This window comes from Phoxinus phoxinus, assembly GCF_949152265.1.
Source record: "Phoxinus phoxinus genome assembly, chromosome: 12".
In the NCBI taxonomy this organism is placed as follows: Eukaryota; Metazoa; Chordata; class Actinopteri; order Cypriniformes; family Leuciscidae; genus Phoxinus; species Phoxinus phoxinus.
In genome coordinates this window covers 14,073,532-14,086,673 of record NC_136887.1, presented here as the reverse complement: position 1 = coordinate 14,086,673, position 13,142 = coordinate 14,073,532, and the positions used below count along the sequence as shown (strand labels likewise).

The 13,142-nt window shown below is 39.6% G+C and overlaps 1 protein-coding gene across 13 annotated transcripts in view; it reads right to left on the bottom strand.

Moving 5' to 3' along the window:
- The window catches only part of enox2 (ecto-NOX disulfide-thiol exchanger 2), a 275,039-nt gene that overhangs the window by 138,687 nt on the left and 123,210 nt on the right, over window positions 1-13,142 (bottom strand). The window contains exon 1 of one of the 13 annotated variants that reach the window (XM_079630833.1): window positions 5,892-5,928. The exons of the other annotated variants lie outside the window; for them this stretch is intronic. Coding sequence (XP_079486959.1) covers window positions 5,892-5,913 — 22 coding nt within the window. The 5' untranslated portion in view covers window positions 5,914-5,928. Of the gene's footprint in view, window positions 1-5,891; window positions 5,929-13,142 lie in introns of those variants that run through there. 13 annotated transcript variants of the gene reach the window in all.

Sequence of the window (13,142 nt, the reverse complement as noted above, 5' to 3'; positions counted from 1 at the left end):
TTTGATTACGCTGATAAGTTGTGCTGCTCAATATAAAAAAACATGACAGTTTTTTTTCAGGATTCTTTGATCAAATAAAGAAGAGAACAGAGTCAGAGAACAGTATTTATATTGTAGAGGGAAATAAATACCCAGCAAATGCATAAGTAAATAAACATGTGACATGAATCATGGAGGAGTATTACATTTTGTTTTCTGTGTGCCTGCTTTATTAGTATCTACTTTATTAGTAGTAACACCAGACCGCCATTCATTGCAATATATGCCATATGAGGAAATAACTAGCACATTAAGATGTGGTGCACGAGGGACGGCCCGACTTGTTTTTAATTGATTTCCCCAGCTCTGGTTCTGGGTCTCCAGGAACCAGTCCACAGGCATGCACAGTGCCAGATACACAAACAAACCAGCTTTCTATTTAGGGCACAGAGAGATACGTTTATCCTCAGCCCATGTAATGCAATATTATTTAACTTTGACTATAAACCCCATCTATTTCAGGACTCCGCCATTAGAGTTAATTACAAAACCAGAAATGAAAACGCCTGCCAATCTGCCTGGTAAATGGATGGCCGAATCTATGGGATAGCATGAATTGAAAGGTGAAAACTCACAGCCAATTACATATATCAACACTACAGGTGGTTAAAAGCATTAAAAGTTGGCTAAATGAATGAAATCAAGGGAAAATAATTCATGTGGCCATCAGCTTTAGAACATAAAAAACCTATTTCTGTCTTATTGTAGACAATTGAAGAAGAACAACCACGTTTAGTGACACAAACCTGTAAAGTCAGGCAAGAAGTTCTGCTACATTTCACATTTTTCAAGCTGGGCCCAATTAGAGTGAGCTTCTCTTTTAGTTTAAGAGCCAAATGTGCAATGACCTGAATCAGACAAGATTACTCAATTTGAAGGTAAAGCCAATGGACAAAAGTCTGCCCTGGGCCATGGAGCCTGTTGTGACAAAATAAGGAAACTGTAGCAGCTGGCGTCAATTCTTCGTTTTCTGCTCCTCAGTAGCGACAACGAGGCAAATCTAGAATAATTAGCAATGACAAAAGTCTGGTAAAAATAGAATATGGCACAGAAAGCCTGTCAGGTTAACATTAACTTTGTTTAGTGTAACACTGCCTAAGAGTTCCCCTCATGTTCGGTAGTCACATCGTGATGGCACTCGGGCGTCCTAGCCATTATGTTCCCAGACCAGCGATGACAAGTTTTAAGTCTTCTTAGTGGGGCGCTTTATTTCAAGTCACAGAGAATTATAGCAAGAAATAAACAAGTGTTGCATCAGGAACATTCAGAGCGAAAGCGAATAGGTTTTATTTAAAAAGTTATGCAGCATCGAAAATACAAAGACCAAATCAACCACGTTACCTGACACTCTAAAACACTTCAACGCAGTCTCTATTTTCCCAGAAAGACATTACAGAACAGTTCATTTCTTTTTCAGCATTATCTCATTTTAGGTACCAAAGCACTGAGGTCTGTTTCACACACTGCATGTGAAGGGCATGGGTGCATAACTGTGATGGCAAACGGGGATAACACTTTCACGCTGACAGCGTTTCTGCTGCACAACAGACATGCGACTCCATATAGAAAATGACGTGATTTTTTAGATTCTGCATTATGGTATTTCCTTAGGCTCAAAATCGATAAAATGGCTTTCAAGTGTTGGCCATTGAGAATGATTACAAACCTGATTGTTATGAAATCTAATTTACATGATGAGGATGATCACATTTATATAATTATGCTAATTAATCTAAATGGAATGGCATGTTTCAAAAAAGCTTTAAAAAAGTATAAATAGGTTTATAGTGCAGTTTAATTCGGCTCAGTGCCGAAACTCGACTCTCAGTGCTGTTTCTGAGATGCTTCAGCAGTGTGAATGCAGTGATGTGTTTTTCAGATTTTTTTTTTCTGAAATTAATATATTAACACATGAAAGTGACAAAGAAAAATTGGAGTAGTGCAAAAATACAGCGGGAGACATGTCACAAACAAGACAAGAGGAGGTAGGACTTGTCATTGACATTGTGAATATGAGTTTAGTTGTTTACAGTTTCCGAGCAACATAACTTGCCTCATTAATACAAAATTCAACTGATGTGTTCAGTTGATGTCTTACATGATGTGAAGCTCTTTTTGCACAGATGCCAGCTATATCATTCATCTGTTATAAATAAGCTGATCTTTTGGTTTGCAATCCTTCAATCCTTCAAGTTCACATTAAAGAAGGGGATAATGTACATCCAGCCGGGTGTTATGGCAGAATAAATACAGTACACGACAACAGTATTCCACAGAGCCGTGTAATAATTAATGATAATAACACTTGTTATTTTTTAACTATTTAATTCACTAAATAGTGTACAAATATGCATTTGCTTAAGATTATTAAATATTTCTTGTCAAATGCCCAACTATATAGTAAAATATACCATTACTTTAAAATAATATGGTCTGTGATATAAGACTTTGATCTACAAAAGGCTAAAGAGGTTGTAAAGAGCCTTTTGAGTTTGCTCACAATGAAAAACACATAAGCACACAGTGTGGCAACCGCTAACCAAAACTAATGCACTTGGCTCCTTTCTTCTATCAGCCAGACAGAACTCTTTTACTTCTTTAACATTCAGTAGACTGGATCTAAAATGAACAGCGGGCCTAAATCCCTTTTCTCAATCTGGCTGCACTGCTGTGAGCTAATGAAGGTCTGGCTTTGTGCCTATATGTGACAGATCGTGAAAGTCATTTTAAGCGTGCCCAAGGGGCTTTTTTAAGCATTACACACTGTACTGACCAATAGCTGCACAATATATCCCTTAAATCTGACAGCGAGCCTTATACCTTTGGGCAAAGTGTCAACTTTTGCACATCAAAGGTGATGTAAACCGATTTGTAGCCAAAGACTAGATTCCTGTAAGAGAAAAACTGCATTGCCACTGTGCTGAGTGACTCATTGCATCTAACAGCAAGTCAATGCTGCTCAAAACTAAAGCCTTCAATAACAAATCTGATGCAGCTAACTTGATGTGCAGCTGGCTGCGATTAAAGAATGCACTAGAAAAACATTTCTAGTTTACTTCAACACAGTATAAACAAACAACTTGTGCTAAAAAGCAACTTTTGAAAACTGGGTCACGGCACCAACAAATAACTGCAGATAGGTGTGGTCCAGGATCTATACCGAGTCATCAGGCAGAAGACAGTCAGTTGTTGAGTTTCAACTACTGCGATAAAATCTACTGTGTGTGCAACGGAGAGAAGTTGCTTCAACAAGCTGAATCCGATCAATTAACATGACAACCACAAGGTTCTCCTGTTGACCCGCTATTAATTATCTGGACTTAAAAAAACGATTAGGACATGGTAAAAAAAAAAAAAAAAGCAAACGGAAAACAACACTACAAGACCCGGCCATGCCTCGTCAGTATAATTACCCATCCAAAGTAAACGGAGCAGGAAGACTAATGCGTGTGGCATGGGTCAGCGTCACTTGAGTACCGACATAGCTTGTTCGTTTCCTCCCTCATTCTTCTCTTTCTTCAGTGCGAGGAGAGGGCAGCTGTGCCTGCGGTGGGGGGATGGACGTCCGACCAGAAAACACACAATCCGATCCGCTGCTGTCTGTTTAGTAGGCTCCTCCCATGGTTTCCAGACTGATGAGACGAAGGGGATATCTTCAGGGGCTTCGCCACTCACCACTATTAAAATTTAATCCCTCAAAGTGGGCTAAAGCAAACATTTGACTGGAGGCAGAGAGAATGATGTGGGGCTGTCATTGCTTCTGCAGCTTATATTCACAAACAGTCTGCTAACGCTTGAAGTCGCCCACACATACACACAGAGAAACGCCTGAAGGTCATCTGCCTATCCCCACCCCAAGATGCAAACTGTGAGATCAGTTGTTCAGAGGTTCTTTACTACATTCTGGTAACCGCAGGACAACGCGCACGGATGACTTGCAATAGTGTAAAAAACTAAACAAAAGAAAACAAATGATAGGAAAAAAATAATAATAAAATGCTATTCCAGAGACTATGTTATATTCACATCAGTGTTTCCTGAAACATAATTAAGCTGTGGCACCGCGCTGCTACTGAATCAAAGAAATTATATTGCAGTTGAGTTGTAAGGAACTGCAGTCTGAATTGAATAAGGGAAAATAAAAAGTAATGTAAAATAACGCAAAAAAACTTGTATTTGTTTTGTGTTTTCTTCATTGGCTACATGCAAAACCGAACCTAGTTCACAAACACATTTTTGATGACATTTTCTGACAATAGCATTTTCACAGTACACTGCAAGTAAGCAAAGGCTAATAAAAATAATAGCATTCAAATAAATAAACTAGAGTAAAATGCCATTATGTTCAAGTGTAATGACACTTATACACCATGAAATCTGCGTTTTTGAACATAAAAGATACAGATACAGAAGTCTGCTTTGGACTAATCAAAGTTCTTATTGAGATGATGTGATTACTCTGTGCTGTTTACAGTCAGCTCTGCTGCTTTTTAATAGTGTTTCTATGTTAATATGCACTAGATGGAAATCTTTGACCATTGCGCCACGTCTTTTTCACCGTGTCGTCACGGACTCAAGACCCAGCCTTCTTTCTCATTCATCAGCGCTGCGGCTCTGCAGTTGGATACTATTATGCGCCTCTCTTGTTTTTAAGAGCAAAAAGATCATCCCCTTATGCCTGTCACTCAGACGTCAAAAAACAACAACTAATTGAACAGCGCTTTTTCCACACGTGGGCGAATAAAGAAAATGGCGCTGTGTAAATGGAGATAATTTCCCATAAAGATAATTTCCCATGAATTCCCAAGTCATTCTGGTAATTTTACAGTCATTTACTGGGATTGCTGTGTGAAAGGAGCTAACGACAAGTTGCAACTGTAAAGATGGTTAGTGAACCAAGAACTATTAGCCTATATCTTGTGTATAAAGCTTCTATTAAATCAATGTTTTTTTTAGAAACATGGTGAGCAGATGTTACTATGACAATATACTAAGCAAGGAAACAAAACAGCAGCTATTTTAGTCATTTATCCACATAGGTATGGAATAAAATAGCAAGAAGCTCACATGCATCTAGTGAGCACGATTCCCGACTAGATAGAAAGAACTGAAATGATTGAGGCACTCAAAACCACAGGCATTTTGTTCAGCATCCACAAGGCATCCCATCCTACACAGCAGGCGGAAAGAAAAATGGATCTACCAATGACACAGCTAATGACACCCCAGAGATATGAGCAATGTCAGTCCCGCAGGAGCCTGAAAAAAAAATCTGTTTACCCTTACTTTCACCTCCAAGTCTTGCCATTTTAAACTGGCTCGATTACAATTTTCTCGTTAAAGGAAAAACATGACTTATTTATGCTAATGTGCCAATGCTAAAATACACAATTATAGTGTCCATTACTGACCAACTGTTACCCAGCCATGATGGAAAATGGTGGGTGCAACAGATCCGTGTAGTTAAGAACTAATCAGATTTAAGTGTAGAGACAGTATATTTAATGCGCTCCTTGATTCACTTAGCCTTAAGAAAAAAAAGATTACTTTACTGCTGAAATTGTGCCTCTGCACTCCACGATCATTTCCTAAATATTGTATCCACTGCGACTGGGTAAGTATTACCAGAAAGATCACTCAAGATACGGATATAATGAGTACTACGTACATTTGTTGTGCGTCTACATGCAATTATGCTCTTTGAAAAACAAACAAGAGTCCATTTTTAAATCATTCTAGATTTAAGTTTTGAGACTGATTACCATTAAGAATAACTTTGCAAAACTCAAAGAAAACTAGACTGTGGGTTTACTAAGCTTTTCCCTATGTGATGTTTTCATCAGGATTCTCACCCTTCCGATATGACAGATCCATCAGCCCCAGGGGTGACATCAGCCCCAGACATCTGTCAGTGTGAGTTGGGAACATTCGTCAAAGAACAGCTCCGTAATTCAATCACCCCGTGATAAATCGCTGCGGTTAGGGCAAATAACAAACAATTACATCAAAGGATTTGATTTTTTGGATTCAACTCATATGTGTGACATGCTCATATAATCAATAGAAAATTAGTTCTTTATAATGAGATATTTCATGGAGAGGAAAAGAATATGTTGCTTTAAGTCTTTCCAGTTCAATTGGATTGGCTCGACTAGACATTCATGGACAAGTAGTTACTGGGCTTCGCCTTTCCACGATTTCTCTCCTGGTGAAGTCAGTCTCTGGGAACAACGGTTATGGAGTATAGAGATTATTAATCATAGGTTTTAAAAGAAAAGAATAGAACAATGATATTTTAGTAAAGAATTCAAGAGCACACTTGCATCGACATAACCTCAAGCTTACTTTAGGGACAAAAGTATAAACACAGAAGCTGAGTGTTTGTGGAACTCGTAAAAACGGTCTTGGGATTCAGTCTTTTTCTCTGACTTTTAATTACATAAGGAACAAACCCTTTGGCCAAGGGCACAGAAAGTCTCGCTGGGGAAGGTATTTTAGACACAGCTCCACATACAAGATGAATGTGTTGTGGATGCTGGGGATCAGCTGGTGGTACCGTGGTATTCCTGGAACCCAGCCCAGGCCTGTCTTAATGCAGTGCCGCTTCACTGAACACGCTAACACTCGCAGAGAAGAGGAACATATTTCTCAGAGCATATGGGACCTCGCCAGGATTCAAATAAGCAGAGCGTTGGAGATGCCTCTCTTACCTGTAGAAAACAATTAATCTACCTTTTCCCGCTTTCTCACTGACAATGGTGCAGAACGAGGGGCAACAAGGGAAGGGAGAGAGAGAGAGAGAGAGAGAAATGGGAGGATTTTAAAAATTGACTAAAGATGGTGTGCAGACATGTTTCTGCTTTTCAGTCACATCACGCAGTTTCCTCTCCACTGACCTTCACCTGACCCTTCCTACTTTCCCTGGCTGAGTGGTGTATAGAGGAGACTGACTGCTCTGCTATAAACAAACACAAATAACAGCAAGAACAGGAGGAAAAAAAAGTATCTTCAGGAAATGGCACATCTCAGTAGTCAATGTAAAATACATGAATCCCCTTGTACACTTGCAGATCTTTCAAGGACTAAAATGAATCCATATGTAGCAGGATCTGGTAACCAGACTTAGCTAATGTCAAAATCTAATCAAACCTGGCCTTATTTACTTTCCTAATTGGTGCAAATTATTACAACATTTTTAAATATCCATCCATCCACGCTCCAAATTGCTTATCCTATGTAGGGTTGCTTGGATCATATCCGGAGAACCTGGGGGAAAACCACGCCAATAAGGGGAGAACATGGAAAAAAAAAACTACAATTGGGGACCTTCTTGCTTTGTAGACAACTTACTCTGCTTCTGAAAAAAAAGTCCTTCCTGGTTGCCATCACTGATTCTACTTACTTTTTACAGCTCCTACCCAAAATCATCTGTCATTAGGTAGACAATTTTTCATGACCCAATCAACCCCCAAAGGATAAAATAAAGTTCTGCTTTGCAATTTTCTCTGTTAAAAAATCCAATGTCACTCAACGTAACTCACATTTCATGGTGACCAATTTCACTGATTAAGTTCTATTCAGGCAGATAATGTATGGACAAATATAAAGAAATCCACACTTTTTAATCAATTCAGAACACAGTCGTGCCTTTATGTTGACTAAGTTAAAATTCCATCTTCTCGCCAACAAGGCCCTTGAGGGCTAAGAGGCTTGAGTGTGCTGCCCGCTGTCAAAAGCTACCCACAATGTCAAAATGGCCGTGACGGCCTCCTTCCAAGCCCTGAAATATAAGGCCATAAAACTGTGTGCCACTATAAACCTGTACCCATCTGCTGATTTGTGGATCCAATTACTTTCTTTCTGTAATGGCCATGTTCAGTGCCATGATGTTCAGTCAATCGTTGGCAGCTCTTCAGTTTCAACTTGTTACTGACCTCAACGGTCACCGCTTCGGACCATGCCACAAAAAAGCACCCATCATAAGCCTTCAACTCTCGGATAACAAGTCATAGGAAATGAAAGAGGTCCGTCGTTTTGTCATTAGCTAAAGAACGCCATTGACATTCCACATTTATCGAAGAGGGGCTGTTTACACCTGCAGTGGTTTCAGTTGAGTGGCCCTCGCTGATGTAACCCAGATGCATGCTGAATCCCCCTGTCAACACGGCCATGTGGGTACAGGGGCACAGGGGAGCCAGCTGACTGGTGCTGACAGATGGATTATCTTCAGGGCCAGCGGTGGTCCTGGCTTCTGCAAGAGTCGAAATGGCAGACAAGAGTAAACCAATCACAGCCGCTGCGCATCCAAACACCAGGTGTGTCCCCTCCAAAACCCTGGCACTGGCACCTTGTTCCTGCTGGTGTGAAGCTACTGACTGTGAATAGCCACATCCCGTTGCGGCTCCATGAATATGAGAGCGAACTGGCTGTTTTAAGTCTCACCGAGAAATTTTAGCACTGTGGGCTGTAAGTTGAGGAAAACCCTGGAGTGCATTTTATTGCCAAAATAAAAAATCAATTAAGTAAACTTCATAAAGAGGCAGTTGTTCATAGCTAACATTACCCTTGTCCTAAATGATATTAGACATCATCTAAAGGTAAATGTTCTCAACCTTTACCGAGAAACATTCCTGGTTACCCTGTACCCTTGAGAAGTTTTGTTACTATCAATAGAACTGCATGAGGCCATGATACACAACCACTCCGGTACCCTTGTTTTGATATTCAAAATGAATAGTATAACATTTTAAAGTTTGTTAGAAGTTTGATAAAAGGAACAGGGCAACACAATGAAGGTGACGTTTTGTCAAATTAATTAGATTCTTATGGAAACTACAGACTATGAATCATTATAGACAATTCCTGGTTCACCTCTAAAGTTCTTGTGAACATTTCAGATAAAATACAAACAGAAGCACAATATTCTTAGTATCAAACAAAAATAATTTAATTCAAATATAATTTCCCTTGTGAACAAACTAAAGAGCTTAACTCGCTGAATAAACAGAATTTGGTTTTAGAAGTTTGCATATTTGCAGCACTGTGGACCGTGGACCATAAAGGTTGAAAAGAGGTCAAAACAAATACAAAAAAGTAACAAGAGATCCCAAGCTGTACAACAACGTTGACCTCCCTCTCTTACAAGTGTAGAGAGATTTACTGTGTCATCTCCACAGCATGCATTCCAATGGTAAAAATAGAGATAGCAATAAAGTTAGTGACGAAACCAGAGGTAAATCATCCCACCTTGTGATGTGTCATCTTTTAGTGTGCAAACCCAAACCTATGGGTAGGAAACAGACAAAACTCAGTCTAGAATTTTTTTTAAAAAATTCAAAGCCCCTTTTTAAAGCATAGACACGTTATTTAACCGTGTGTCAATGGCAACATCAGACTAGTAACAGTTACAGCCTTTCCTTTGACGCCTGACCTAAAACTCACACACTGAGACATTCATTCATCCTACAAATTGTGGGTTGCATTTGAGCTTTTTTAAAAGTGTTTTAGATTCCTAATGAAAGGAGGTGGTCTTAGAGATTTGTGTGTTTATGCAAAAATAGCAAAAATAGCATCTGACGAGCTCCACCTCAAAACTATGTTGAAGGCGGAAAATCACTGAGTTAAAACTGGACTAAACTAGACTCACTGTTCCATACTGAAAACAGGAAAACAAAAAAATGTATACATGAAAATACACAGTGCTTTAGAGTTCAATGAAAAAAGGACACAAGGTGAAGAAAGGTTCCAGCGAGAAGTACATGAGAAGCAAAGTTCCTTGCTTGAGGCTGCACACATATCCGAGTTACCTCAGGCTTAAATGAAAAAAGCAATTTCAGCGCAGAATTAAAGTATTAGATGAAAAATAGGAGGAACGTGATTTTTTCCATTATCTACAGTGAGTTAGTGGTTGCATCTCGGAGCGTTCTCAGGGGCCCTAGCAAACACAGGCCCACTTGAGAGATGCAGTATTCTGCATCCTCTGGACGATCCATCATGCTATATGCTGTGCTGCCTCCAATTGTGTTTTCCTGGCAGTGCCGGGAAGGGAAGAGAAAAAATACCATAGTAACAACAAAAACTCTGGTTCGCTTTATCTATCACACCATTGTGTGTTGCAGCAGCGTTGTACAATATTACTAGTGCCTCAGAAAGACAGCTCACCACTTTGGCTCTGTCATCTCAGCAGAGCCCCAGCAGCAGAGCATGGCAGTCCTTAAGCCACCAATCTGCTCCATCACAAACTGGGATGCAGACCGAGGCTTAGTGCTTCTCCAGTGGCTGCGTTTGGCCCTTGGCGAGCCAACATGCTCTGCTGCCTGAGCTCACGGAGGACAACCTCAAGGGGTTCAATTAGAAAGCCTCACAGAAACACGACATGTCGCCCATGTTTGTGAATTGCGAGGTTAAATTAGACGCATCCTGCGTTCCAAAAGATGGTTGTCAATAATGAACAGCGAGCTAGTTCTTGTCTCGGTTTCTCAATGTTTTAGGCCCTCTTATCCCAACTTCTATGATCCTGCCAGATTTAAGGCCATTATTTATCAATGTAAGGGGAAAGTGGAATCATCTCGGTCATCATGCCAGCTTTCTTAAACTTGAAGTGATAAGACCTTGTTAGTAGTGAACCTTTTTGCCTTCTATCACACTTCCCCTTCAGGAAACATTCGAGTCAGAGAGGTTGCTGTTATGGACACTTGAACCTGAATCTCCTCACATGCTTGAGAGCCCAGCAGGCTGTTTGTTTTTTTAGGGTTTTTTTTAGACCGCCTGGATGAACAGAGCACACAAATTCACACACATTCTATTTCTAAACAGTGAAGAATGGACATGGATATTATGTTGCAAATGTGTATCGTTAATACCGAATATAATAACTTTCTGTTCAGTAAGGGGAGTATTCATTCAGTGAAGGTTTTAGGCCGATTCAACTTAATTAATTTGTTGCATCACATCCCATACGGACTGCAAATTCACAATTCAAACTATTGCACTGCATTGCAGGAAACACTGGCATAATGTACAAATGAACTGCCAATTAAATGTTACCAATACATTATTACAGTGGAAACAGATTTAGCAATAATTAATTGTTGTACAATTGAAATGTGTTGGGACAGAATGTTTAGCATTAGCAGATGGAGAGAGACCAAACTGCCTTGTTGTGCTCTGGCACGTCTAAGAGGAGAGAACCAAACAAATACTCGAAGGGCCTCATAAACAACAATTAGGCTAAAGAAATCCTCACATGGATATCTCATTAGGATTTGAGACAGTGTGAGAGCTTTAAATGGATGTCATTAAAACAGACATGATTTGAAACTATTTCTTCGCAGGATCCATCAAGCTAGGTTTAGTTTGCACAGTTAAAAAGTGGCCTGTTCAACAATACTTAATCAGATATTAAAATCTGATCTAATCTTTACATTTACATTTATATCCAGGGCTTGACATTAACACCGCCAACTGCGAGTGGATTTCAGCAGTGGTGTATAACAGTCACTCATAGCCACTTTGGCGGTTTGAATTTTATATAAAATATACATTTTTCAATTGTAGTCTTTTAAAAGGGCATCTGAAATAATAAACTGGTACAATGTAATGTTGTCAAAAATATCGATTTTTAGATACCGATACTGAAATGTCTGAAACGCTTCCAATTGTCATTTCCCGCAGAATAGATACACGATACCAGCTGCGTTTTCCTGCTCTCTCATAATCTCTCTAACAGCGAGTTACACACAAACCGCCTCCCCTCACTCGTATCATTTGCTCTGGATGAATATCGTTGGCGTTACAGGGCTTGAATTTCAGCGTGGGATTGCGTGTATTGCGCATAAATCCCACTGATATTGTGCTCACACCCTAAGTGACCGCACATTAAGTCAAATACACACAAAAAAATGCTGGTCTTGGTGAGTATTCACGTAAACACACAGTCAGTTATGTTTTAAGCGAACGTAAATGTAAATGCGGAAATACATGTGTAACTGTATAATGGATCGGTGTGTGCCACGTCTTAAAGTGGCAGCAGCCTAATATACCCAACTGCCAAATTATGAGACAATATACAAAATATCTAGGCTACTTATTTTTGTGCATGGTATTGATGTCACATCTTTGGCCAGTTACAATTCTGAGTGGCTAGTAACTTTGGAAACCAATTGCCACCATGTGGCTGGTGAGCAAATGCTAAGCCCTGTTTATATCCATTGTTTGCTTTATGGATCTGAAGCTGTCAAATATAGTAAATATTTATAACTAGCCTCTGATTATGCACTTCAATTAGTTTCTTGTATTCAAGGAAAAATACACTGAATAAAAAAATGCAGCTGATAACGCTTACCCAGCAGGATTCAGCAATGTGGTTCTTCATTATCCAACACAGAGGAGCATTTGTTGCAGCGTCAATTATCAGGTACACCGTTCCTTAGCGCTGGATACCACGGCTTTTAATTAGCAAAGCACAGAAAGACGCAGATCTGTGCAAACTGCTGGAGCGACTGCCATGTGGAGAGTCGTGAGAGTACAACGAACTCAATTATGGCCAAAATACAGCACATGCATTGAAATGAGGTTCGGAGCACACATAAAAAGCCTCACAAGCCTTAAAAAGACTGTGAGCAGAGGACACATTTCATGCATGGAAAGAAAACGTGTCTGAAATGAGTGCCATCCAGAGCAGAAAGATAATCAAAAATTTTCAATCAAGCGACTTTTAAAATTGTAAATCCTGAAAGAGTTTCTGTTTTCCTTGGAAAAGCAATATGATTATGCATTACAATATGATTATGCATTTACAATATGATTATATATTTACAATATGATTATGTATTTACGCAACTGCAGTGAATTATAGTGTTGAATGATAATTCTGACCATGGATGTATCATTCACACTGACAGCTATTTTTCCGATGGAGGAAGGCTGGTCACTGTTCTGTTGGTTGCTAGTACGTCTTTGCCGCTGGATGGCCTAATGTTATTGTGATGCCGGGCATAGGCCTAGCTTTTGAAAACGTTAAGTCACTGATGTCATTTTATTTTGATTTGGCATCAGTTTCGTGGATGGGAAAGCATTTGTATAAACCTGCAGCAGTGAATAAT